A 24,902-nucleotide genomic window follows, 5' to 3' on the forward strand; every position below is an offset into this window, starting at 1 on the left:
GACAGGCCGCCATTGGAATCCGAACCTGGCAACGTCTAACGTTAGAACGCTATCTAGTGAGGCGAGTCTAGCAGTGTTATTGGAGGAATTAGAGGGTAGTAAATGGGATATAATAGGGCTCAGTGAGGTTAGGAGGACAAAAGAAGCATATACAGTGCTAAAAAGCGGGCATGTACTGTGTTACCGGGGCTTAGCGGAGAGACGAGAACTAGGAGTCGGATTCCTGATTAATAAGGAATTAGCTGGTAACATACAGGAATTCTATAGCATTAACGAGAGGGTGGCATGTCTTGTTGTGAAACTTAATAAGAGGTACAAAATGAAGGTTGTACAGGTCTACGCTCCTACATCTAGTCATGATGACCAGGAAGTCGAAAGCTTTTATGAAGACGTAGAATCGGCGATGAGTAAAGTCAAAACAAAATACACTATACTGATGGGCGACTTCAATGCCAGGGTAGGCAAGAAGCAGGCTGGAGACAAGTCAGTGGGGGAATATGGCATAGGCTCTAGGAATAGCAGAGGAGAATTATTAGTAGAGTTTGCAGAACAGAATAATATGCGGATAATGAATACCTTTTTCCGCAAGCGGGTTAGCCGAAAGTGGACGTGGAGGAGCCCGAATGGTGAGACTAGAAATGAAATCGACTTCATACTCTGCGCGAACCCTGGCATCATTCAAGATGTAGACGTGCTCGGCAAGGTACGCTGCAGTGACCACAGGATGGTAAGAACTCGAATTAGCCTAGACTTGAGGAGGGAACGAAAGAAACTGGTACACAAGAAGATAATCAATGAGATAGCGGTAAGAGGGAAACTAGAGGAATTCCGGATCAAACTACAGAACAGGTATTCGGCTTTAACTCAGGAAGAGGACCTTAGTGTTGAAGCAATGAACGACAACCTCATGGGCATCATTAAGGAGTGCGCAATAGAAGTCGGTGGTAACGCCGTTAGACAGGAAACCAGTAAGCTATCGCAGGAGACGAAAGATCTGATCAAGAAACGCCAATGTATGAAAGCCTCTAATCCTACAGCTAGAATAGAACTGGCAGAACTTTCTAAGTTAATCAACAAGCGTAAGACAGCGGACATCAGGAACTATAATATGGATAGAATTGAACAGGCTCTCAGGAACGGAGGAAGCCTAAAAACAGTGAAGAAGAAACTAGGAATAGGCAAGAATCAGATGTGTGCGTTAAGAGACAAAGCCGGCAATATCGTTACTAATATGGATGAGATAGTTCAAGTGGCTGAAGAGTTCTATAGAGATTTATACAGTACCAGTGACACCCACGACGATAGTGGAAGAGAGAATAGCCTAGAGGAATTCGAAATCCCACAGGTAACGCCAGAAGAAGTAAAGAAAGCCTTAGGAGCTATGCAAAGGGGGAAGGCAGCTGGGGAGGATCAGGTAACAGCAGATTTGTTGAAGGATGGTGGTCAGATTGTTCTAGAGAAACTGGCCACCCTGTATACGCAATGCCTCATAACCTCGAGCGTACCGGAATCTTGGAAGAACGCTAACATAATCCTAATCCATAAGAAAGGGGACGCCAAAGACTTGAAAAATTATAGACCGATCAGCTTACTGTCCGTTGCCTACAAAGTATTTACTAAGGTAATCGCAAATAGAATCAGGAACACCTTAGACTTCTGTCAACCAAAGGACCAGGCAGGATTCCGTAAAGGCTACTCAACAATAGACCATATTCACACTATCAATCAAGTGATAGAGAAATGTGCAGAATATAACCAACCCTTATATATAGCTTTCATTGATTACGAGAAAGCGTTTGATTCAGTCGAAACCTCAGCAGTCATGGAGGCATTACGGAATCAGGGTGTAGATGAGCCATATGTAAAAATACTGGAAGATATCTATAGCGGCTCCACAGCCACCGTAGTCCTCCACAAAGAAAGCAACAAAATCCCTATAAAGAAAGGCGTCAGACAGGGAGATACGATATCTCCAATGCTATTCACAGCATGTTTACAGGAGGTATTCAGAGGCCTGGAGTGGGAAGAATTGGGGATAAAAGTTGATGGAGAATACCTTAGCAACTTGCGATTCGCTGATGATATTGCCTTGCTTAGTAACTCAGGAGACCAATTGCAATGCATGCTCACTGACCTGGAGAGGCAAAGCAGAAGGGTGAGTCTGAAAATTAATCTGCAGAAAACTAAAGTACTGTTTAACAGTCTCGGAAGAGAACAGCAGTTTACGATAGGTAGCAAAACACTGGAAGTGGTAAGGGAATACATCTACTTAGGGCAGGTAGTGACCGCGGATCCGGATCATGAGACTGAAATAACCAGAAGAATAAGAATGGGTTGGGGTGCGTTTGGCAGGCATTCTCAAATCATGAACAGTAGGTTGCCACTATCCCTCAAAAGGAAGGTGTACAACAGCTGTGTGTTACCAGTACTCACATATGGGGCAGAAACCTGGAGGCTTACGAAAAGGGTTCTGAAATTGAGGACGACGCAACGAGCTATGGAAAGAAGAATGATGGGTGTAACGCTAAGGGATAAGAAAAGAGCAGATTGGGTGAGGCAACAAACGCGGGTAAACGACATCTTAGTGGAAATCAAGAAAAAGAAATGGGCATGGGCCGGACATGTAATGAGGAGGGAAGATAACCGATGGTCACTAAGAGCTACGGACTGGATTCCAAGGGAAGGGAAGCGTAGCAGGGGGCGGCAGAAAGTTAGGTGGGCAGATGACATTAAGACGTTTGCAGGGACAACATGGCCACAATTAGTACATGACCGGGGTAGTTCGAGAAGTATGGGAGAGGCCTTTGCTCTGCAGTGGGCGTAACTAGGCTGATGATGATGATGATGAATACTAGTAACCCGTCGTAGGGGCGTCGTGGCTTTGGCGGTGCGCTGCTAAGCCCTAGGGCGCGGGATCAAATCCCGGCTGTGGCGGTCGCGTTTCGATGCAGGCGAATGGCAAAAAGAAAATTGGACTGAGTGCACGAGATGATCGAAATTAATCCGGAGTACCCCACTATGGTGTGCCTAATAATCATGTCATCATTTTGGTGCGTAAGACCTCAGAATCTACCTTTTTTTTAAACTAATGATGTGTATCTTTGAGAGTTGAAAATCCTGTACATCTATGCCTGAAAATTTTTGGCACACTGAACTTTCCCTCAACATTTTTTAGCAATGAATACAAAAAAAGAATGCACTGCAGTTAGGAGCAAAAGACACTCACATATCGGCTCATTTCATTCTCTTCCAGACAAGAATTCTTGCGAAACAAAGGTGTGCGCAGTAGGAAAGTGTGAGTCCCAAGGAGATGGGCAGACTCGGTGCACATGTGAAGGAATGGACTGGCTTACTGAAGATTGCAAGGGTAAGCTTAGAAGAAACTTCATGGCGCTAAAGAAAACAAAGCGTTATCACCGATAACAGCAGCTGTTAGCGTCCGATGGCAGGGCCCTTGCCCATTTCTATTTGAAAAAGATGGCTAAGCAGGTGCCACAGCTATCTAGGGCTGCAGCCTCGTTAGTTTCATATAACTTCAGTTAATAATATCAACTTTCATTAAAATAACAACCTTTGTTCCTTAAGATTGCAGCCTTAATATAGTTCTCCAGCAAATATTTCGAGAAGGAAGTCTTTACAGGAAGCAAATTTCACAAGCAACATTTTAAATCTTGAAACCTACATTAATGTGCATGTTGCAAATCAGTAACAGCCTTACCGAACTGTTATTCTTGCAGTTGAACCTGGCTTCGCAAATGAATGCAAAAATGGTAATGTAGAGATCATCAGAGGGACTCCTAAGTGTGTCTGCAATAGCGACGCTGTAAAAAATGGCTCGCAATGTATAGGTAAGTGTATTTATATTCCATGAAAATATAAATGCGCACCCATAGAAAGAGAAAGCGTGGTTCAAGCAAGGGCATCGCCCTGTTACGCTGTGCCCGGAATCGTTTTCACCCGTGCAAGGAAAACAGCAGAAACCGGGGAACGCCGGCAGAAACAATCTCGAGCTAACCGCCGAGACCCACTTGCGAAAATGTAACCACCTGTGAGACGCGCTAAGTGGCTACGCAGAATCACTGCGCAGGGCGCACTTCATTTCGTCCCCCTTCATTGTCGACAGATTGCTGTGCGGTTTAAGGGACATATAAAAACATGACAATTTTCAATTTTTCTGACGCACCAAATGCCCTGAAATTTCGCCAGCTTGCTACAGAGAGCATACGGCTCAACATGCAATGCATAGTTAAATCTAATAAAATTGCTATCATGGTCCCTTAAGGCTACTAAAAGAAAATCATTGCTCAAGTCACGAGACGACGTTGTCGTGGATTGTACACTTTTGGAAACTGCTGTGGCAGATGTTTCGTGTGTATGAATGAATGAATGAATGAATGAACGAATCACTTCATTAAACATTCATGTCTCATTTACGGGACACCAATATATTAATTATCAGATTTTAAACCGTTTTCATGAGAACCCTGGTCGTGTTTCAGTGACAACTTGCCTCAAGCCCTCGAACACATGCTCTGAACTTTGCAAAGCAGGACTTCTGAAAAATGACAATCGCTGCTGCCAAGGGTGGAGCCAAAACAACTGCAAAGGTATAGCAAGCTTCAGCACTTAGACTTTAGGAGAGGGCATTGTAGCAGTAATTTACGGATGTTCGAAAAAAAAATAGCATTGGCTCTCTCTCTTCATCACTTAAGTTGAATGTTTGGCTGTGCCACGCTAAAGCTATTAATTGAACCCATGTTCGTCTGATGTACCAATAGTCGCGCGTGGCAATTCATAATGCTGAGCAACGCAAAAGTAAGGTTCGCGAGGCTGTATGAAATGAGTTGAATTAACAGTATTTACTATCACGTGATGGCGGGGGGAGTGCTAGAGTAATCCCTGCTGTCCCAGACAACGCCGGTATGAAATTCTAGCTTAGCTTCAAGTCTAGTTAATCCGTTTTCTTTCCTGTTTCGCAGAAAAATCAAGCAAAGGTCTTGCGCAATATCGAAAAATGTTCGTAGCAACCGCTTGTGCTTGAATGGCACCCTTCGCCAATTATGTGTCAGCTATCACGACTGATCAGCGCCTGCGTTTTCCTTCTTCCTTCAAGTTTTGGCATGTACCCACAAGGGGTTGATTGGCCATATGATTCTCAGTGAAAACATAATATGAACTTCTTTCTAATTTCTGTTAATTTATTGATCTGCACTCTTCATACTTAAATAGTAGTGATTATCAATTAATTTTTCTTTCCGTTTCGTGAATAGTGGTCATGCCAATTATTATGAAGATGCTATATTACGTAAATAACGCGATTCAGTGCTAATAATGAGGAAAATGTACTTAACATGAGAGTATCCCAGTCGCAATGACGTACTCATGTACAATCTGACACGCTTCCTTTCGGGCTCGGCCAAGGGTACTTTCCCCCAAAAATAAAATGTCAGTTGCCGAGAGAGGAAAGCCCATGCGCGATAGGGGCTCCTCTAAGTAGGTCTTTCGTTCTGAATTATATTTTCGGCAATATAGGAGGAAATCGTTCAGTGATTCTACATCGCCCCATGATGCATAAAGGTTCGATGGTGGAAGCCCACACCTATTCATGTACAGATTTAGTTGCGGTATTTGACATTGTAATAGTGTGATGGAACATTCGCATTGGCGAGAGGAACAAGACCGGATATTCCAGGGGAACGCTAAATGTTCATAATCCGGTGCAGCAAAGAGGGGCTCATTTTTTCTACCTAGGACTTGTTGTCGCCTTCGATATCTTGTTACCGCTAGCATAATAAAGCCGGTATAAGTAACCTCACTCGCCCACCAAGCGCTGTCTTTGCCAAGCGGTCTGCCATCTCATGAAGTCCTAGTCCACAATGTCCAGGTATCTACAAAAACCGAATTTCTTTAACATGGTGTGCAATAAAAAAGTGTAGTGACCGGTGCAATAGTGAATTAGTTGTGCTTTCTGGCGACATAAGAACTGACAGGCAGTCTGCGAGCAATATTATGCGGGACACAGAGACACATTTTTCAGAACTTTGTATACGGCCAAGCATATGGCCATGAATTCGGCCACATAAATTGGAGTGTAATCGGGAATACGGATAGCAAAGCTCCATGATAGTGTTTGAGAGCAAATGCCTGCGTTATGAATTGCAAGCTGTTTTTGTGTAAACGGACGCGCTCAATGCTGTTTAAACATGGGCCCAGCACGCATATTTTACCTTTTACCTTTTTACCTTAATGACCTGCCAACTATTTTTATGTTCTTACGTGTTTAGCAGCATTGTCAACAAGGTATCTAAAATACCTTTTGTTACTGTTTTCACCAGTGCTTTTTCTGAATTGCTAACCTTGTATGTTACTGCTCGCCTGCTTACTGTTCTCTCTCTCTCTCTCCCTTACTGATACTTTATGAAAGAGTTTACTGCAATTGTTTCTACCTTTCAGAGCCAACTGGGCAATATTGCTCACCTGGAAATATCATGACAAAGGAGGGAAAGTGTCAAGGTACTTATTCCGACGAGTTCTTATTCTTAGCCGAAAAAGAAAATGTGGAGTATTTTCTTGAGTGTTGCCTAAGAGCGCGTCCGCTAATTTAAAAACGACTTGTTCTTAAGCATCAGGTGATTAATTCTTCAGGAATATGTTTTCATGCCTTATGCCATGTGCCATGACCTGTCTTTACTATCTCAGTATTGCTATTTTTGCATTCAACAGACGCTTGCTCTACAAGAGACGCCGACAGCTTATGTCTTCATGGGTGCAGAAGTGCTCCTAATGACAAGAGGCCGTTTGAATGTAAATGCCAGGGAGGCTATGCAGTGGCAGAAGACGGAGTCACCTGCAAAAGTAACTACTTATGCTGATTATCCAGTGATATATTAGTGCAGGTCCAGTTTATGTGCCATATTCAAAGTGGTAATAATTAGAATGCAATTATCATGTATATATAAGATGCTTATGCGTCCGCTTTTGTTTGCTTTCATCTTTCTTTCTTTTTGTCACTTGCCAGCAAAAAAGAAAAGTACGTAGTGTACACTGCCGCAAACTTATGGGATTACGAAATAATGTTTATTCATTTCCCGTGAGAATAAAGCGCAGTTCACTTGCGCTTGGCCTACTATGCTTTAGGTTACAAGGATGCTTAAAAAGGGCCAACCAGAATCTCGGCATGCTGCTTAAAACCATTGGATGAAGTTGCCTGTTGAAAAAATTCTAGATGACTGATGGGTCTTATTATCCGGAACCTGCGTTCGCATTATCGGAGAAGCTATCGCGGTGAATCCAGATTAAACCTTACTGTAGCCAACGCCAGTTAACACTGAGTACGTTTATTGCTGCAAGACTAAAGGTTAGGTTATGTAGGTTAGGTTACACCTTGCAAAATTTTTCCAAGTTTGCACTGGTAGTATTTTTTTGTGGCTGATCCATTAAGTGACCAGGCACGTACCCAGGGGGTACCCGGGGGGGGGGGGGCCGGGCCCCTCCCCCCCCCCCCCGAAATCAAGCAGCATACGCCCTCCCCCCCGCCCTCTATCCGCCCACGCCGCCACCCTCACACACATTCCTAAAGCGCCGACAAATCACTCTACTCGGCGGTCAACATTTTGCTGCCTTTTCCAGCGAAAGCAGTGTATGACGAACTTCCGTAGTTTTCTTTCGGCGTCCGGAACAGAAAAAATCATCATGTGGGCCGATTCTGGTGATAGTGCAAAAAAGGGTCCAAGATCAATGGCACATACCCTTGCGGACTCGGGAACCTGTAATGCGCCCTTCGGAATCTTCGGGATGGGCCCACGTATGGGGAGCGATTAACGCCTGCTTCACCTCCGCCGCGGGTGGGCCCGGTAATGCAATATCTTCGGCATCGGTCTACGTATGGGGTGTTGTTAATGCCTGCTTCACCTCCACCGCGGGTCGGCCTGGCATTGCACTACCTTCGGGATGGAGCCACGTATGGCGAGCGCTTAAAGCCTGCTTCACCTCTGGCGCGGGTCGGCCCGATATTGCACTATCTTCAGGCCGAACCGCAGCGGATGTGAAACACTTTGCTTTTCGTTTCAGAGCTTTGACTGTCAGCTTTCGCTGCTATTCCATCTTCACAGAGCAGAATAGTCAATTTTTTCACTCCTTCTGGATGGCGGTAGTTATCGGCATCTTCTGGGGTGTGGAGGTCAGTTTTCTCATCAATTTGGTGCCCGCGCGATTAACTCAAGATCAATTCAGCTGTCACCATCTATTGCAGCAGGCAAGGCGTAGTTTATTGTTTTAATTATAGTATTTTATTTATAATGCACAACACAATTTTTATTTCACCATCTATTCAACGATCACGCGCAACGCTGTTGCTTCGTTAGTTCAACCTTCTTTGTTTAGACTGATCCAGGGGCCAGGAAAGGAATTCGGTTCATAGTCAGCTGGTCTGTATGCTTGTGGAACGAGTTGTGGTCGGAGAAAATGACAATTGCGTTTAACTTTTCCTTTTGCTTCATTATTTCCTCAAGTGACGGCTCGCTGCGACGCTGGCAGATCCTCGGAATCATATATCCGCGATATGCGATAGATAAGGTGGGAAATAACATATTGCGAAACAGCGTCCAACTTCAGACGTTGCAATAACCGTTCACACCATAAGCAATATGACTGTCACCCGTTACCTCGTCTGTTTTTTCCCTAATTGTACAGCCCTTTTCGAGCAAAATTGGCAACTGGAAACAAGACTCGCAAGGAGATGAGAAATTAAGCTATCTACTAAGGGAGAAAGCCAAGGTAACAGCCAAAACAGGGAGGAAAAGCGAAAACTGTAAAAGTATTTATTAATCAACATCTTTTTATTTAAAAAGTTAGTAGAGAAAACGCTGCCGGATGGGGAGAATAATTCCGTGTGTTTTGAATGATGCTTCTACAGTTTTCAATAGAGCCGCCTGACGTAGCCACTTCCCTGTTGTGATAATGGGGGTGTTTTGCTAACCTTCCGTGGTGGGCGCAGTACGTCTAGAACCGCAGCGTCCCGCTCTCTACGTGGCTTTACGGGACTCGGGACCACGCATCGTTACGTAACTTCCGAAATAACAACACGAGTCGGATTTGGCACTTGGTAGAGCAGTAAACGAGGGATCCAAAAGAACTGTAATTGTTGCAAAAATAATCATTTATTTGTAATTCTTCCAGAGCTAATTCGAAAAACGCTGCTAGAAATCTTTATTTTGCACTTTCGCTTGTTAACTTGTTCTTGCCAAGGTTCTTCCTGCCCATTTTTCATGCGCGAGTCCATTTGATGTGGTTCGCTGTTTGCCACGTAAAGAAGAGGTGCATCTCACAGGTGTACCTGTGAGATACACGTTATTTCAAGTCTCTTTTGCAGGCTTACTGGCATTTATGGCGAATGGTGGGATTATGCACATTTGTACTAGTAAAAGTACCCTCCCCCTCATTTGCATAGAAAAGTTACCTTGGGGTGCCCCCCCCCCGAAAAAAAAATCCTGCGTACGTGCCTGTAGGTGACCAACGCTTTGAAAATCAAAGAAGGGAAAGGATGAATACTACAGTAATTGCTTACACTATACTATGAGGTCCATGACTAAAATTTATTTGAGTTCGACAGCTATGGGGTACATAAGTTCACCAATGCTCAGTGGCAAATTGCTTTTATTGTGTTTTCGTTTCTTATTGGCTTATCCGGGTGGTCATTAAGTGCGAGAATTAGTATAAAATGGCATCTTCGCGCTCACACGTCTAGTTTGCCGCTACATTGACACCCAGCTAAGGCTTCTCATATTTGTCCATCGACGATCAATTATAGTTCCCACCATTTCCTTGACTACTTTAACTTGTTCGGAATTTTGACTTCTGCCTGACATCAACAGATACGCTTTTGTTTTGCTTACGTATTGCATTGTGAAACGAGTGATATCGGCAAGAAAAACCCGTTGCCATTACTTCCGTTCGCCTTGATTTCTGTTCGAAATTTTCCACAGGGCAAGAGTGCACGGATGGGCAAAAGAAAACGTGCCGAGCAGATCAGGAGTGCCATATCCTCGCCAACAATAACGTGCATTGTTCTTGCGGAGAATATGAACAGGAAATCGACGGATTGTGCACAGGTAAGCTTGAACTATAGGGATATGTTCTTGTCAAAACCGACAGCACGGGTTTATACTTTATTGGGATTAAGTTATCGGACTAACGGTGACAAGGCCTGAGAGTGGGCTTCGTTGATGCGACTGTTTCTTGTGGCGTTAAAAACGTGAAATCGCATCCTAGGCACCTTCAGGTGTTCGCTCTTCAATACTAATAATCTCCTTCGTGGCCTCGGCGCACCCTTGCAATATTAATTATTTCGCACCCTCCTGCAATATGAACACAGCCTTATACAGAAGGCAGAATCTCGTTACGCCCAATTTGCTTAAGTTTATATGTTCTGTGTCTCTCGTGAGCGAGCGTTTATAACAATGCTTAATGGCACGAAACTGCGTAAGTAGGCAGGAGAGTCGCTGAATGAGTGCGATTGGCATTGTTAGTGTCATGTACCTGTGAGTCTGTTAACTTCCTTTAGCTGTTTTCACAATTTAGTGACAAACCGAGTCTGGGCTCATAACTCTAAGCGTGACGCGTAAGCAAGAAAAATCTTGATTTTCGTGTTCTGCCTATAGTCATTCCGCAAAACAACTTTGCCTGTCGTGATCTCCGATTCAAGCAGCAACGCTTTGCACATGGTGGTTCCAACGAGGATGAACACTCCAAGAATTCTCATGGAGCTTCATTCAAGTGCATAAATTGAATTTAATGTAATTGAATTCTGATATTTTGTGTGCCAAAACCACAATGTGATTATGAGACACGCCGTAGTGGGAAACTCCGGAGTAATTTTAATCACCTGGAGTTCTTAAACGTACACCCGACGCTCGGTACATGAACGTCCTTTTCTTTTTCTTTTTTTCATTTCTCCCTCATTTACATGCGGCCGCTGCGGCCGGGATCTGAAACTGCGCCTTCAGGCTTAGCAGCACAACGCCGAAGACACAAAACCACCACGGCGGGTGTGCATAAATCAAAGATTGATTTGATGGATCGATTATTGCGCTTTAATAGCACCAGGGTCAGCTCTGACAAAACAGCGTCAAACACATGGTGCAATGAGTTAACAATTGTACATGGAAAAAAGGACGTAGGACTGTAACGGGACCTAAAATCAGTAGATGTACAAATTCATAAAATACATATGTACTAAAAATATGAAAATGACAAGTGAGGTGTGCAATGATCATAACATATATGTTGCGAAGTGATCATACGATAAACATTTAGGAATATGCAAGTAGCACTAACGCCTCAACCACGCCCTTGCGCCCAAGGGCGGGTAAGCACGTGGTCGAAACAGTACTATCGTAGCAGCAACCTCTCATAAGAGGCTGGGCTACGCATCGTTTGGGTGTGCAACATGTACAACAACATTGTTTAAAAAAGTTAAGACTAATGTACTGTCAAAGAGCGGGTTACTGCCTAGGAAGATTGGTGGATGTGGTAAAACTTGTTGAAGATGTGGTAAATAAAAGTGTTCTTTTTTCCTGTGAGCCTCTAATTCACAACTTTCCAGCAACACGTAGAAGACAATCAACGTCGAGCGAAACTTACTACACATAGGTGACTCGTCACCATTTAACAGATACGAGTGCGTGCCATACTTGTGGCCGATTATAAATCGACCAATGAAGACCTCGGTTCATGGTATTTATCATTTGAGCGGCCAATTTCATAACTGTTGTTGAACGACATGCAATTTCTTAGGTGTTTCAGGGTCGCATAAGCATTGCCGATATTTCCTTAGGTTTTATCCGTGGGAAATGTTTCAAATTTGTGGCAGGGAGCAATATAGAGGAGTTAGTGCCATTTGTTGCTATTGATGTAGCGTTTTCATCAGCAAGCATATTCCCATCGATGCCTATATGCCCAGGAACCCAGCGTTCTGTGACATGGTTATTAGACACATATGCTGTACACAGTAGTTAATAAAGGTCATTTAGTGCCGGATTTTTACTTTTATAAAACAAACTTACGGATCTTACAACACTTAAAGAGTCAGTCTGTATAATGCCTTTTTGTATCTTCACTTCCTTAATATATTGAGCAGTCCACAGTACTGCGTATGTCACCGTCGCAAAAAATACTTATTTCAGTGTGCAGAACAACGGATTCCGAGAAAGATGGTCTCAGTGCTGCATAAGATAGACCTGCGTGTGATCTTGATACGTCACTGTCAGACCAGGCATCAGTATTTCGCCTAGAAGTTCTAGAAAGCATCTTAATATGGGCCTCTAGGGCGTGTTTATTGACTTCAATAAACAATGTGTCACATTCGATCTTCTGCCCCCACCACGGCGGCAAGCGCTCCGCTGAAAGCATTAGATGATATTCTAGAAGAGGGAGACCAATTCGTTCACTGAGCTTCCTTACGCAAAGAGAGAAGGGCTCTCTCACTCTGTGTCGGTTAGGAAACGGTGTGGCACACGTCATGTCAATTACGTTTGTGTAAAAAATATCTTCATGGTTTTAATGCACTTCAGTATAACATTGGGAAGGGAGAACATAATCTTTGCAAAGGCAGTGACAACTCGTTTAACTCTACGTGAAGGCTTTCTACAGGACTTGTCCTGAATGCACCTGTGGCGAGACGGCTTCCTAATTGGGGTACAGGATCAAGCATCCTTAACGCGCTCGGTGCGGTAGAGTGCTACACCATAACGCCGTAATCTAAGTGTGATCGTACAAGGGTTTTATACAGTTTTGTTAGGTACTTTATGTCACGGCCCCATGTAGTGTGTGATAAATTTTTAGCATGTTCTTTGTTTTCAGGCATTTAACTTTGTACTTGATGTGGTTCATGAGTCGAGTATAACGCCTAAAAACTTGTGCTCCGTGTTCTGAAGTAAGCGTTGTCCGTCGAGTTTGATATTGGGTTCTTGGACCAGTGCTATCTTCCTTGAATAAAGGACATGAGTGTAAAATTTTGTCGGATTGTAAACTTAAAACTCATTTTAGTTAGCCTATTTTGTCACTTTGCTTAGGCCAAGTTGAACGTGTCGCTCACAGACAGCAAGGCTCCACGATTTGAACCCCACCTTCAGATGTCGCCGAAGTATAAACAATAAAACATGCTTAGTGGAATTGTTGGGCGCAAAGAATTCATTTCTATAACAAGAAAGTACCGCTCTCTCTCTCTGCCAAGTACCTCTCCCTGCGGTACCGCGGTTCCCTGTGTAAAATGACTTGGATAAAACGTTGCCGATTCGAGCACGGAATGTCCGGCTTGATAAGTAGCTGTCAATAACGGTGAAGATGTTTCCAAGAAGAGCCATTCCTGACAGGTCCCGCAGGGTCCCGTAGTGCAACGTGGTGTCGTAGGCCTTGTCCCTGTCAAGGAACACGGGCAATAAAATTGTTTATGAAGAAATGCATCATGAATATCAGCCTCGACACGCACGAGGTTGTTGTTTGTCGACTGCCCTTCTCAGAAATCTCATTGGTATGGATCGAATAATTAGCTGAATTCCAAGAAGTGTACGAGACTGTGCGTTTCAAATGACTGCACGGCGATTGGTAAAAGCTACTGAGCGGCAACTTGTTACCGGGGTTGGCCCTTTACCCTGCTTCAAAATTGGGACGACGATAGCTTCTCTTCAAGCAGTTGGAAGGAAACTGACCGCCAATATGTTATTAAAAAGCGCGAGCAGCCTTCCTTGTGAGTCGGGGTGAGGGTTCCTGGGCATCTCTTAGATGATCTTCTCATCTTCTGGTGCAGCGCTGTTGCATGGGTTCAAGGTGGCTCTTAAATCGGCGATATTAAAGGACTTAGGTATGAATCCTTATGTGTGCATTTGTGGTTGAAAAAGGTATTCTTCTATTTTTTTTTTTTTTTTACTTAAGGATAGATTAGAAATAATGCATGGAATTCTACAAACGTTTGAAGTATTCCGCAAGCGTACAAGCTTGGTCTTCTAGTCTGTTCCCTTCGCCGTTTACCAAGAGCAACGGGTGACTTGAGCGCCTCTTTAGCCTTCTCAACGCATTCAATACTTTAGCCTCCTGAGTATTGGACTTGACGCCTGAGAGAAACCTTTTCCAGCTTGCTCGCCTAGCCTGCGATCTCGCCCGCCTTCCTTGTGAGTTCAGCTGTCTAAATTCAATAAGGTGTTATGCCGTTGGACATCGATGCAAGATACTCTAAGCATTTCATTTCATTCCTTTCACTTATGTTTACCCTAAGGGTTCAGCCTTGTAGAGGGAGTGCGAATCCTCAATCTCCTCATGAAACATGATAATTGGGAAGCATGTGTACGATGTCAACTGCGCAAAACTGGCCCACAAGGCATAAAACAACAACAAATGGGATTAAACCAACTTAGCTGTGGCTACCCAACCATCTGTCTCGCCCACCTTTGCCCCGTCTTTCGCGCTTCACCATTGTCAAATATGTATCACCAACTGAACCAAAATTTTTACTCTTCTAAATATTGCTTGCTTGCTTGCTTGTTCGTTTGTTTGGCTGTTCGTCCGTCGTGTCTCTTCCATCTTCATTCTACCAGGGAACACGCATCTTACATGACTGCTCATTTGTATCTGGAATGAGTTTTTGTGCAGAGCCGATAATAAAAGCGGTAAAATATGCTACGGCGTCATCGATGCTAAAATCGTGTATAATATCCCGTGATAAATAAGTAGATTCTTTAAGATGTTTCCAGTCAGCCGAAGCAAGAGAGATAAAGCACGTACAGAAAGGCAGGAAGGTTAACCAGAGGTAGTTCCTGTTGGCACGGGGGGAAGGGGTAGGGGATAAAGAGAGAATGAGAGCGGAATGGAGAGAGAGGGAGAGAGAAAGAGGGAGGAGCAAAAACAAATCGCATGCACATTAAAACGTTAGGGCGCGGCATTCTTAAAGTATATCGTGAAAGCCTACATACCACATAAATTTTAGCAGCGAAAATATTCTTTGGGAGCACTAGCCTAGGGCTCTTAGTTCTGATAGTGGACGATTGTCCAATTCGTCTGGCACTTTGTACATCACTTCAGCCGAGGCAAGTTTCCCGCTGGGGCCATGCGGAGAAGGATTGTGTTCTGTTAAAAAGCTTAGAGTTACTGCGAAGTGGTCAATCCGAAATCGTAAGGCTGAAGTCACAATCTCTACAATACTGGCTGTTTCACAGAGTGCCATACGAAGCAACACTCAGACCTTCTACGTCTGAGCTTGTTCCATGCAAAAACGTGCGCATATAAAGACATTGCATTGTACCAGATGCCTGCTTCAGTTTTCGCTAAACGTGTCTACAAATCACACCCAGCGTATAGCAATGGTGCGAGAGTAATTTTGGTCATTCTTACCTCAGATACAAATGTTACAAATGAAAAAGCAAGTCTTTCTTCAGGCAAAAAGAAAAATCTATCTATACTAAGTGAAGAAAACATCAAAATTTCCCCTACATGGGCCTTCGTGTATTATGTTCACAAATGGTACAGGCGATGCAGTTTGCCGGTCTGATAGCAACGTCATTTTACGCCATTGAGAAGTCCCGAAATGCTTGGCGACTTTCACCCGAAAACATGACTATGCACCCTTCCGCCAAAGGCACATTTACGCTTTCCCTACGTTAGTAGGCACCTTCTATGTGTTTATTCACCACCTTATTCTTCACTATCCCTCGGCGCACTTTTGAGAAACCAAATGGTAGTGCACCTATGATGCTTCGGAAGGCGGCTTGTGCTTTTCCGAAGCCCACCTCTCGCCACTATGGTGCACTGCATATCAAAACATGTATGCTGGGTTTCTTGCTTACTGCACCGCTAACGCAGGTGCCTCGGTTGGAGGAAAACTTATTTTCGTGGTTCCTGTGCACCTAAAAGCTTTATAGTCGACAGTACTTCACGCAATGTAATGGCGATTGTGTGCTTACAATGAGGTGAAACTTTGTCCAGCACCTTGCTGTGGGATGCTGCAGTGTTTCATACGTTTCATAATTTATTGCGCTCAGAATGTGGTTTAAAGGAGTCATTTCCTCGCGCATTCAAACTAATGCGCGTGGCCAAACGAAGGCCTTGCTCTGTTCTGGCCACACGCAGGACACCAGATCCACAACTGAAAAGGACCTTAAAGCTTTTTTTTTTTACTGTTTATTCGCCTAGGTTGCCACACATCGTAATAACGGAAAATTATATTACACGACAACCTTGCGGATTGCTTCAAGCAGATACTGCAAAATCGACTTATGAAATGTATCCGTCCACAAACCATAATTCATAGTAGTCAGGTTTGTGAGTTTGTTTGTTTGACTACGGTGAAAAGCGCAATAGATCGAACAAAGGCAGGCGGGACAAACGGTACAAGCTCTACTAACAACTATAAATGTTTATTGGAAATATTAGGTGCAGCAGTGCCATGCGCGCATGCGCAGGACACTTTGAAACTAGCAACAAAAAGAGCAGGTGCAAAAATCTAAGTGAGATCACAAATATTGCATACAAGATTCGTGCGCAATTTTATCGTGAAAAGTGATAAGGGGGAATCTTGTGTACGCTGTAAACTGCGCACAATTGGCCCACGAGGAATAAGCAAACAAGAGATTAAATGAACCAGCTTAGCTGTAGTTATCTAACCGTCTGTTTCGCCTGCCTTTGGCCCTATCTATCGCGCTTCACCGTACTCAAATATGCATAATCAAACGGCCCAAAATTCTACTGTCCTAAAGTTTGTTTGTTTGTTTGTGTGCGCAAAGGAAGGATAAACGTTGTCAGTTTAGCGTCAAATTATTCAGTACGGTTTTGAAGACTATTTGTCCCGCACCATATCCAAAGTAGATTTAACGCTGCCGAAAATGAATTTTTCGTTGACTAGCCACAACCCCCCCCACCCCCCAACTGAGAAAGGAACTGCGTAATCTCTCACAACTCTGCCAGCGCCTATGTGTAGCACAAATCATACATTTTTACAGCAGTTATACATGTTCCGGGAACTTCTGCGGGCAGCTGTCCATGTTTTGGGCAGCAGATATGCACAACAGACTTCTCATTACTGTTACTGTATCACTGTTCACCTTGTTTGTTCTCTTGATATTATGTGTTGGAAAGTAGCTCAAAAATGAGAAGAAGAAAAGGGGGCGAAAGGACAGAGCGCTGTTGTGGACGGTTATACAGGGTGATATGTTCCCGCTGCAAGCAGGGTCCTTAAATATCGCTGCTTCTCTACCTATACCTTATGCCACACTCGTGAACTAGTATGCAGTTTACCAACCAGTGCCCTCGCACCATTGGACCATACATAAAACTATAACTTTAGACTTGTCTTACTCGGCGTGAGGTAACCTTATACTGTGCGCCGTGCGAATAGACGTTTCTGTATACGAATGCCTATTCATTACTGAACGGAATGGCGGTCAGTGCCCACTTTAACATATGTGGCACTTATTAAAAAAACTTGAAAGCACCTACTGCGCTGCTGTCCACCACACGAAAACCGAAGGCTTTCTCTTCAGCCGTCTTCGAGAAATTAGGTGACGGGTCTTTTGCAGAAGAGAAGGTCCCGTGACCCTGACCTCGTGCGTCTGCGATGCGCAAAGCCATAAAAGCGTTGCTGCGATTCTTGAGGTGCACTTCCCTGCATCACCGCTTGGGACTAAACGATGAGCGCTTCAGCGTGCGCGTGCGTGCAGTGAGCAATTTCTTTCTCTTTTGCTGCTCATACTTCAGCCTCTTTCCCTCTTGCCTAGAGCGGGCAGCTAACTGGGCCCAGCCTGGCAAACCTTCCTGCCCCTTTCTCTGATCACTGCACTCTCTCTCTCTTTCTATCTAGAAAATTATCACGCATCTGCTTGTTCCTTTAGATAGATGCAGGGGTAAGAAATGCCACCTGAGCAACGCATACTGTGGGATCTACCACGGAAAAGAGCAGTGCAACTGTCCGTGGCCGTACCGAAATGCTGCAGGATGCCAACTAGGTAAAACATGTTTCTGATCAAATTTATACGATGAAGTGAATACCTGAAATGGTAGAAAACAACTTAACCGTCTCAAATGTCACTACCTGGCAGCGGCGTGAAGAATGAGACTAGACTAGAAGAACACAGTTTGCGTTTTCGCTATATTGTGTTCCTATGTACGTATATTGTATCTAATGATAGTCTGCGCTCGTGTTTATCTAGCCCCGTCTCGTCTCTCACGCAGTTCGCAAAAAGTTACATAATATGTAAGAACAAGCTCGGTTTAAATCCTTTCTTGAGTATGTGTCTCATATGTTATTATGAGCCAGCCAAGTTCCTAAAGGTGCAGTCGCAATCAGCGCTATAAATGAACTTTATCGATATATGGTATCCCCCTTTCCAAATCATTCATCATACCTAACAAGAAATATTTTTGACAGGCATATGTTCGATCATTTATCTCTTGACTTCCTTTGTTTTTCCCCATGAATCACTGAAGTTAAAGCCAATATTTTAGCTCACTTAGCAAACGCCAACGAAGAGATGATTCCTTACGAATAGCGGATCCCATTAGGGCCTATTGCTGTGGACGTCTAGCGAAAACAACGCTTTCACGTGACATAGCGCGTAGCTGTATCGCTTTTTTTTCTGTTAAGTCACTGGTCAGACGTGCGTTTAGTAAAATAGCGTGCGTTGTGTTCCTCTGATACTAGATCTTGAACACAAGAGTGTACAGGGTCGCTCGCACTTAGTACGAACACGGCGCAGCGTTGCCGTGCTCTGCGGGGCGCCAGCGCACCCGGTGCGGCCGCGCATCGAAGCTAAGCGGCGCAGGGGCACACGGTTCTTGGAGGCGGGACTTCGTGCTTTCTGCTAAAGTGCGGCAGCGTGCCGCGATTTAGCAGACGACACACGACGCGAAGCACCACCTCCGAACCCATGTGCGCTTGCACCGTTTAGCTTCGATGCGCGGCCAGGTTGTACCGTGTTCGTACTAAGAGTGGACAATCTTGTAAATCGTAGATCGAGGACTCCCTGTCGTCTTTGTATTGTCGGAGATCAAAAATAAACCACTTTTGGCAATTACGGGCAATGCGGAGGATGTTGGCACGGCTCCCACCTGCACCAAGGCTTTTCGCACACTTTATCTTTTTATTGAGCATTTCTACAATACAGTAAGCAGAAGAGCAACTACAGTACCTCCTATGCCTTTAATGCCTTGACTATCTGTTTGCTTCATACGGCTGTAACAAATATATACCGACCATCACTACCTCTTTCAGCTGGCTAAATAGCGAGGCCCTTGGATTTGGAAGTCTTGAAGCCAAGAAGTAGCACACGAGGGGTTGTTTACCAGTTGCTTACTTGTGGCATAATTGTGCAGCAACAAACCAGGAACTATTTCGGCTATGAAAATAAAAATAAAAATAATATGTTGCGGAATTGAGCTTCTAATAAATAATTTTTTTTTTTGTGAGCAAGAAGAGAAGAAAAGACTGCATTTTTTGCGAAACACCAAAGGTAGCGATAAAATTCAGAGCCGTGCTACAAATCGTCATATACCTAAAAATTAAGAAACAACAATATCATATAAAGCTGGTGGCTATCCTTTGCAACATTTTGTCTTCGTTACAATCCATTTGTGTCACGCTGTGCAATGTTGTTTTTCTTTTTCTATTTTGCTATAGGCAATGCCTTGCATGTGTCACCGCAAAACACAGACAAGAAGATGGCTCTTTTTTTTTTCAGAGGGGTATTACTACATTGTTTCCTTTAAAGCTAACGGGACTCTCGATGCGGAAGACTGTCCGGGCACTGTTCGGAAAGCGGTATGTAGACGTCCTTGCAAGGATGTACGACTTCGTCTGTAGACGTTTGTACGAATACGTTTCTCGGGTTTTGTATACATTTAAATGAGCTCAGAAATGAGAGGCATCCGAATCCTCCATAGTAGAATTCAACAAGCAACACACGAATGCGTGCCGTTGCATCTAGAGCAAGAGTCAGAGTACGCATCACCAAAGAAGGTTGTTGTATACATCATTTTTCGTGCATGCTGCTATGGACGGACACTGTTTGAAACTACCATTAAACATAAATAAAACAAGAAAAGATGTCACACAAGGAAAACAAATACATTTTCTTCTTAAAAAGAACATACTTAGAGCACGAATTATAACTCCCAAATACAGGGACTGCAAGAATCTCCGACTTACAATGCTCAGTATGGATATATATATATAGGTGTGTGTATACGCTCTTTTTTATTTCTTGGTCTCTAAGTTTGCCAGCGCTAAACTAGAATGATTATTTTTTTTGCTCATAACATCCCCGCCAGTTACGCATGGAGTTTTGTTGCATCTCATTTCGAAAGAGCGGTTCTCTCTCTCTTTTTTGTGTATTTTTTTTCTTTCATCGGTAGCCTTTTATTTTGGTTTGAAGGTAAACTGTGAGCACAGCCACGACAGCCCATGGGCATTTTGTTATTTCGTTAAGAAAATGTCAATTTTCTTATTTCTGCTTCTCGTCAATGTCCGTGTCATCTGGCCGATACAATGAGCAGAGCATGTAGTATATTCAACGGTGAACGAATGAGTTATGTCGTGCTAGAGCCACCGTTTCGACAAGGTGACTGGCCTTCGCCATGCAGGGATAAGGGCGCATCAAGTGCCCTTGTGCCCGTCGAAGACAATTACCGCTGGGGAAACATGAGGCTCCGCTTGTTCGGCCACTGTTGACCATTTCAAGTCTACATCTTCCCGCGAACCTTTGTCGTAGCTGTATATACACAATTTGCACCTTAAAACGCTGTACGATAACAACTCGCGGGTCAAGTGCATGAATTATGTGAAGCTTTCTCACCACCCTGGCTGTATTTTTCACTCCTTCAAGTGAGCGACTAAACTAATGTACTTTTGTTATTTTTGAAGATGAAAACGACATTCGGTCGTGACTTGGCCCAAGTGGACATCCTGAATTGCAGGTAATTAGCTAATTTCTGTGTGGTATCTGGTTGTGTGCGAAAAAACTTGCCGCTTCTTGAGTGTTTCTTTGCTGTGCCTCCCATTGGGTGTGCATGTAGTAATTATGGTAGATGACATTATGGCCACAACTCTAAACTTTTGCTGATAACTTCGAAGTACGAATGGAAAGGAGATAAATAAGAAAGAACTTGCGCTACCAGTAAAATTTTTTAAAGAGCAATAAAACAAAAATTGGGTCATTTGGATAGTTGTCGACAGATTAACTATTCAGTGTGAAGTCCCGATTCCTAAAGAGCTGGACAGTGAACTAATTGCCTAGTATTCTAGGGCGACCATCAAAAAAAGAAGAGAAAGAAAGCTCACTTAGTTCAGAATATGTCGTAAATGAATGAGGACTAGTATTTCATCAGGGAAGGCGAAGTTCGGCGTTCACGTTGCGTCACAAACCCTGCCCCACACTTTAGTTAGCCCGGTGCAGTGATCTGAAGTCACGCCATGATTGCATCGGCGACAGATGAGTGCACACACCGCTACATCGGCCATTTTTTTTAGATGTAGAAAGCTAAGCTAACTTAGCCTAACCTCATTGTATGTTCCTTCCCTCTGCGCTTCTTTGCATTTCACACGGGCTACGCCTAATCACGGCCTGGTGTTGTTCTGTCGCTCTTCTGGGAAAGCGCCCGTCACGCTTTTTACTTTCTCTCCCCTATACTTTGAGTTACGGGAAAGCTATTAAGAGTAGCGCCACTGGCGGAGTTCCGTGGTGACAGCGGCCATTTTCCTTCTAAACCACCGCGAGCTCGCCGTTGGAAGGGGTTCAGTCGTGCGGTTAAACGAGGATACGAGCAGGTGCAGCGCGTCACTCGGCGTTCGTCAAACAGAGGGCTCACAAGAGGCTTTAGAGATTACACTTTTTGTCTCCCACAACTGTTACGAGAAGGCTACGCCTTAACTTGCAGAGCTGCACCAGAGGCACGTCCTTACTCCACTGTATACATAATGCAATTTCTGTAAGACCACGTGCGTCAGCGAACTCACCGCAATTTCCTTCTTTCCTTCCCTCCTCTCTCTCTCTCTGTAATCTTTGTTCTCCCCTTTCCCATTCCCCCGGTGTAGGGTAGCCAACCGCACGTTATTCTGGTTAACCTCCCTGCCTTCTACTTTTCTCTTTCCTCCTTCCAGATTATTTAGGGCTTCCACAAGCTTTAATACGGTCGTAATGACAGGCAGTGTCTCTCAGGTTACCAATGGCACCCGCTCGCTTTTCATCTCCGGGAACTAGGTCTCTAAGCTACAGAACGTTTACGTTGGACATTTGGACATTTAGGAATGACATGAATTTCTCGAAAGAGGGCGATACATGCCACAGAATTAGCAACGCGCTTAGCTACTTCCTCTGTAGCATTTTCCGCATGCGTAACTGTCACGGTCGAGACGGAGCAATCAATACTGCTGTTAACGTCGCAAAACCAACGCAGGGTTATTTGCTAGTATATTGAAGACATTATGCAAGAATTTCGCGAAAACATGCATTAAGGGTCACAGCTTGCGATACGAGGAAACAATAGCAAGTGAATGTGGAGAGAAAAATTACTTCTTAATTTTAATGTTTTGGAGAGTGGAGAGGAAGCTAATGAACGAAAGGAAGCCAGCCATGTAGTTCCGTCTAAAGCAAGACGCTTTAACCAGCGTGCTTTAGATATATACGTACTTGCAAATTTAGTCACTCTTTTACATGCTCATGCCCACAAATGATTTGTATGCGCGCATGAAATCGCCCCATTTGAAATGCTGATTTACTAAAGTGTATACTTATCGTAGCGCCTGCATGGCATACAAATTCTGCATGCAGTAATTTACCGATGACTCGAAAATGTTGTATCTTCAGCACTCATTTATAATAGAAGCGTCAGAAAGTGCCTAGTCGCACTGTTCATCTACTGGTTGGAATCGTGACGTGAGTTTCACTGCAAGCAGTTTCTTCATGCAAGGTTGGAAGGCTGCTCTACAGGCAACTACACCTCGATCGTCTACGGCGACTCTCTGAAATTATTAAGAGTAGTTATTTGAGATAAAACAATTATTTTTGCTTACCTGCTTACCACGACTCACAGCAGTAATTGACAACAGAATTAGCCCGATAGTCGCTAATACGATTGTTTACCCTTACTTCTCATTTCATGTCACCAAACTTGTTCCGGTTGCCGAAAAAATAGAGAAAGCAGCAACTCATTATGTTCTTAATAATCTTCTATTTCTTCCTCAACATCCTGATGCAACGCACGTAGCGAAGATATCACCATCCGGCTGGTATTCAGAACACTGCCGCCGACCGCGCTGCTAAATCATCTTCGGGCGTGCCAATACCCAGAAGGAGAATTTTGCATGTTTTACCCACGTCTAGCCATCGTGAAAAACTCCGTGAGTGGTAAGTTGCCCATTCTTCTGCAGCTCTCGGCAGTGTGTCTTTGTATAGATATGCTACCCTGGCAATGCATGTTTACGTATTCACAGTTATATTCAGTCATATTCCTATGTTGTGAGTCTAGGAAGTTCAGTGGAATGTAAGAAAAAAAAAATCGGTGTGTTCATGGTGCGAGTAGTGGCCAAAATGAGGTGCAATGTTGAAGTCTCTGGCGTAGGTATGCTTATTACCTGTGATCGAAAATAATCGCGCCACGCTAAAATGCACAAATATCTGTTCATAAAAAGCATGTTCATGGAATAGAGAAACAGGTCAGAAAAACATGGAATCAAGTACAGGATTACCGGACGTACAAATACACAGCCTATAGTCATCAGAAAGAAAGTGAGAGGAAAGGAGACAGTTAGTTTGATGGAAAGGGCGGGATAAAAAAGAAGGCCCGTTGAGATTTACAAAGCTGACACGCAAGAAATGGGGAAAGAAAATTTGCGCGATAACACAAAGGGCACTGCTTTCAGCTGGGCAGACCATAACTGGCTGCCTTAGCGCAGAAACATACGAGAGAAAATATTCGCAATATGATGAGGCACATGTCTCCTGGAGGAAGAAAACTGGAGATGACTCAGCACATTGGAATAAAATGCCAAGATATCCATCCAGCCAGGATCACAGGAATTGTCGACATTCCAGGAGCACCAAGTTTCAAAGTTGATGCGAGCGTTAACTGGTCAGTGGTCGAAATGAGCAAGATACGCTCAAAAAATTCATGAAGAAGAAAGCATGGAAGAGATGGAACCGGGCCGTTACAGGCATAGGTAACTTCACAACCGAGAGTATATGTTACAATCAAAGTTTAGAAAGTGGAAGAGCGATAGGCAAGATGCTACACTGCCGTAGATATACTAAAACCTGATTGGCTCAAGCAAACTAGATCACTATCTGCCGCCGCACTGTTTCAAAGGGAATGCCATTGGAAAACAACACCAACAATTATCTTTGTTTCGATGAAAAGTTCCTAATACAGGGACGCCCTATAGGTGACCGTGGTTAGTTTAAGTCCAGTAAGGTAGCTGTGAATGCTTTACAGATGTCAAAATTGAGGACCTATGTGCCGGAGTGCTGAAGAGAGTGGAGATGGAGTACAGCGGAACGAACAAGTGCATCCAAGACGGGCACATGGTTTCGTTCAAGTGCGCGGAAGGATACGAGGAGAAAGATGTTGTTCAGACGGGACGCTTGAGCCGCTCCATGTGTGAAAGTAAGGCCTCCCCCTTCCCCCTCCCCCCATTCCCCTGTGTGTGTAGTGTAAATAATTCTTAGCACCAATCTTTTCGGGCACAAATCTGTGGTGCAACGTTTTCATTTTTCATTGCTGCAAGAAGCACGCACAAACTTAACGAACACTGCACATGGTTCGACATATTAAAACTGCTTATGTTCATAGGTGTGCCGTGCTTAGTTTTTGTTGCGCTTCGTAGGGCCTGCAGTGATTGTGCTTAGTGTGAAGCGAATCGGTGGGATGTC

General features: G+C 44.0%; 1 protein-coding gene across 1 annotated transcript in view; it reads left to right on the top strand.

The window, feature by feature from the left end:
* LOC126531498 (glycoprotein antigen BM86-like) overlaps window positions 1–24,902 on the top strand; it is a 55,893-nt gene that overhangs the window by 3,396 nt on the left and 27,595 nt on the right. Inside the window, exons 3-13 of the mRNA XM_050179038.3 lie at window positions 3,254–3,367; window positions 3,738–3,848; window positions 4,500–4,607; window positions 6,454–6,513; window positions 6,724–6,855; window positions 9,984–10,109; window positions 17,874–17,987; window positions 19,719–19,798; window positions 20,900–20,952; window positions 23,242–23,381; window positions 24,466–24,636. Of these exons, the coding sequence (XP_050034995.1) occupies window positions 3,254–3,367; window positions 3,738–3,848; window positions 4,500–4,607; window positions 6,454–6,513; window positions 6,724–6,855; window positions 9,984–10,109; window positions 17,874–17,987; window positions 19,719–19,798; window positions 20,900–20,952; window positions 23,242–23,381; window positions 24,466–24,636 (1,209 nt within the window). The remainder of the gene's footprint in view (window positions 1–3,253; window positions 3,368–3,737; window positions 3,849–4,499; window positions 4,608–6,453; window positions 6,514–6,723; window positions 6,856–9,983; window positions 10,110–17,873; window positions 17,988–19,718; window positions 19,799–20,899; window positions 20,953–23,241; window positions 23,382–24,465; window positions 24,637–24,902) is intronic.

The sequence above is a fragment of the Dermacentor andersoni genome, chromosome 5 (genome assembly GCF_023375885.2).
Source record: "Dermacentor andersoni chromosome 5, qqDerAnde1_hic_scaffold, whole genome shotgun sequence".
NCBI lineage: Eukaryota > Metazoa > Arthropoda > Arachnida > Ixodida > Ixodidae > Dermacentor > Dermacentor andersoni.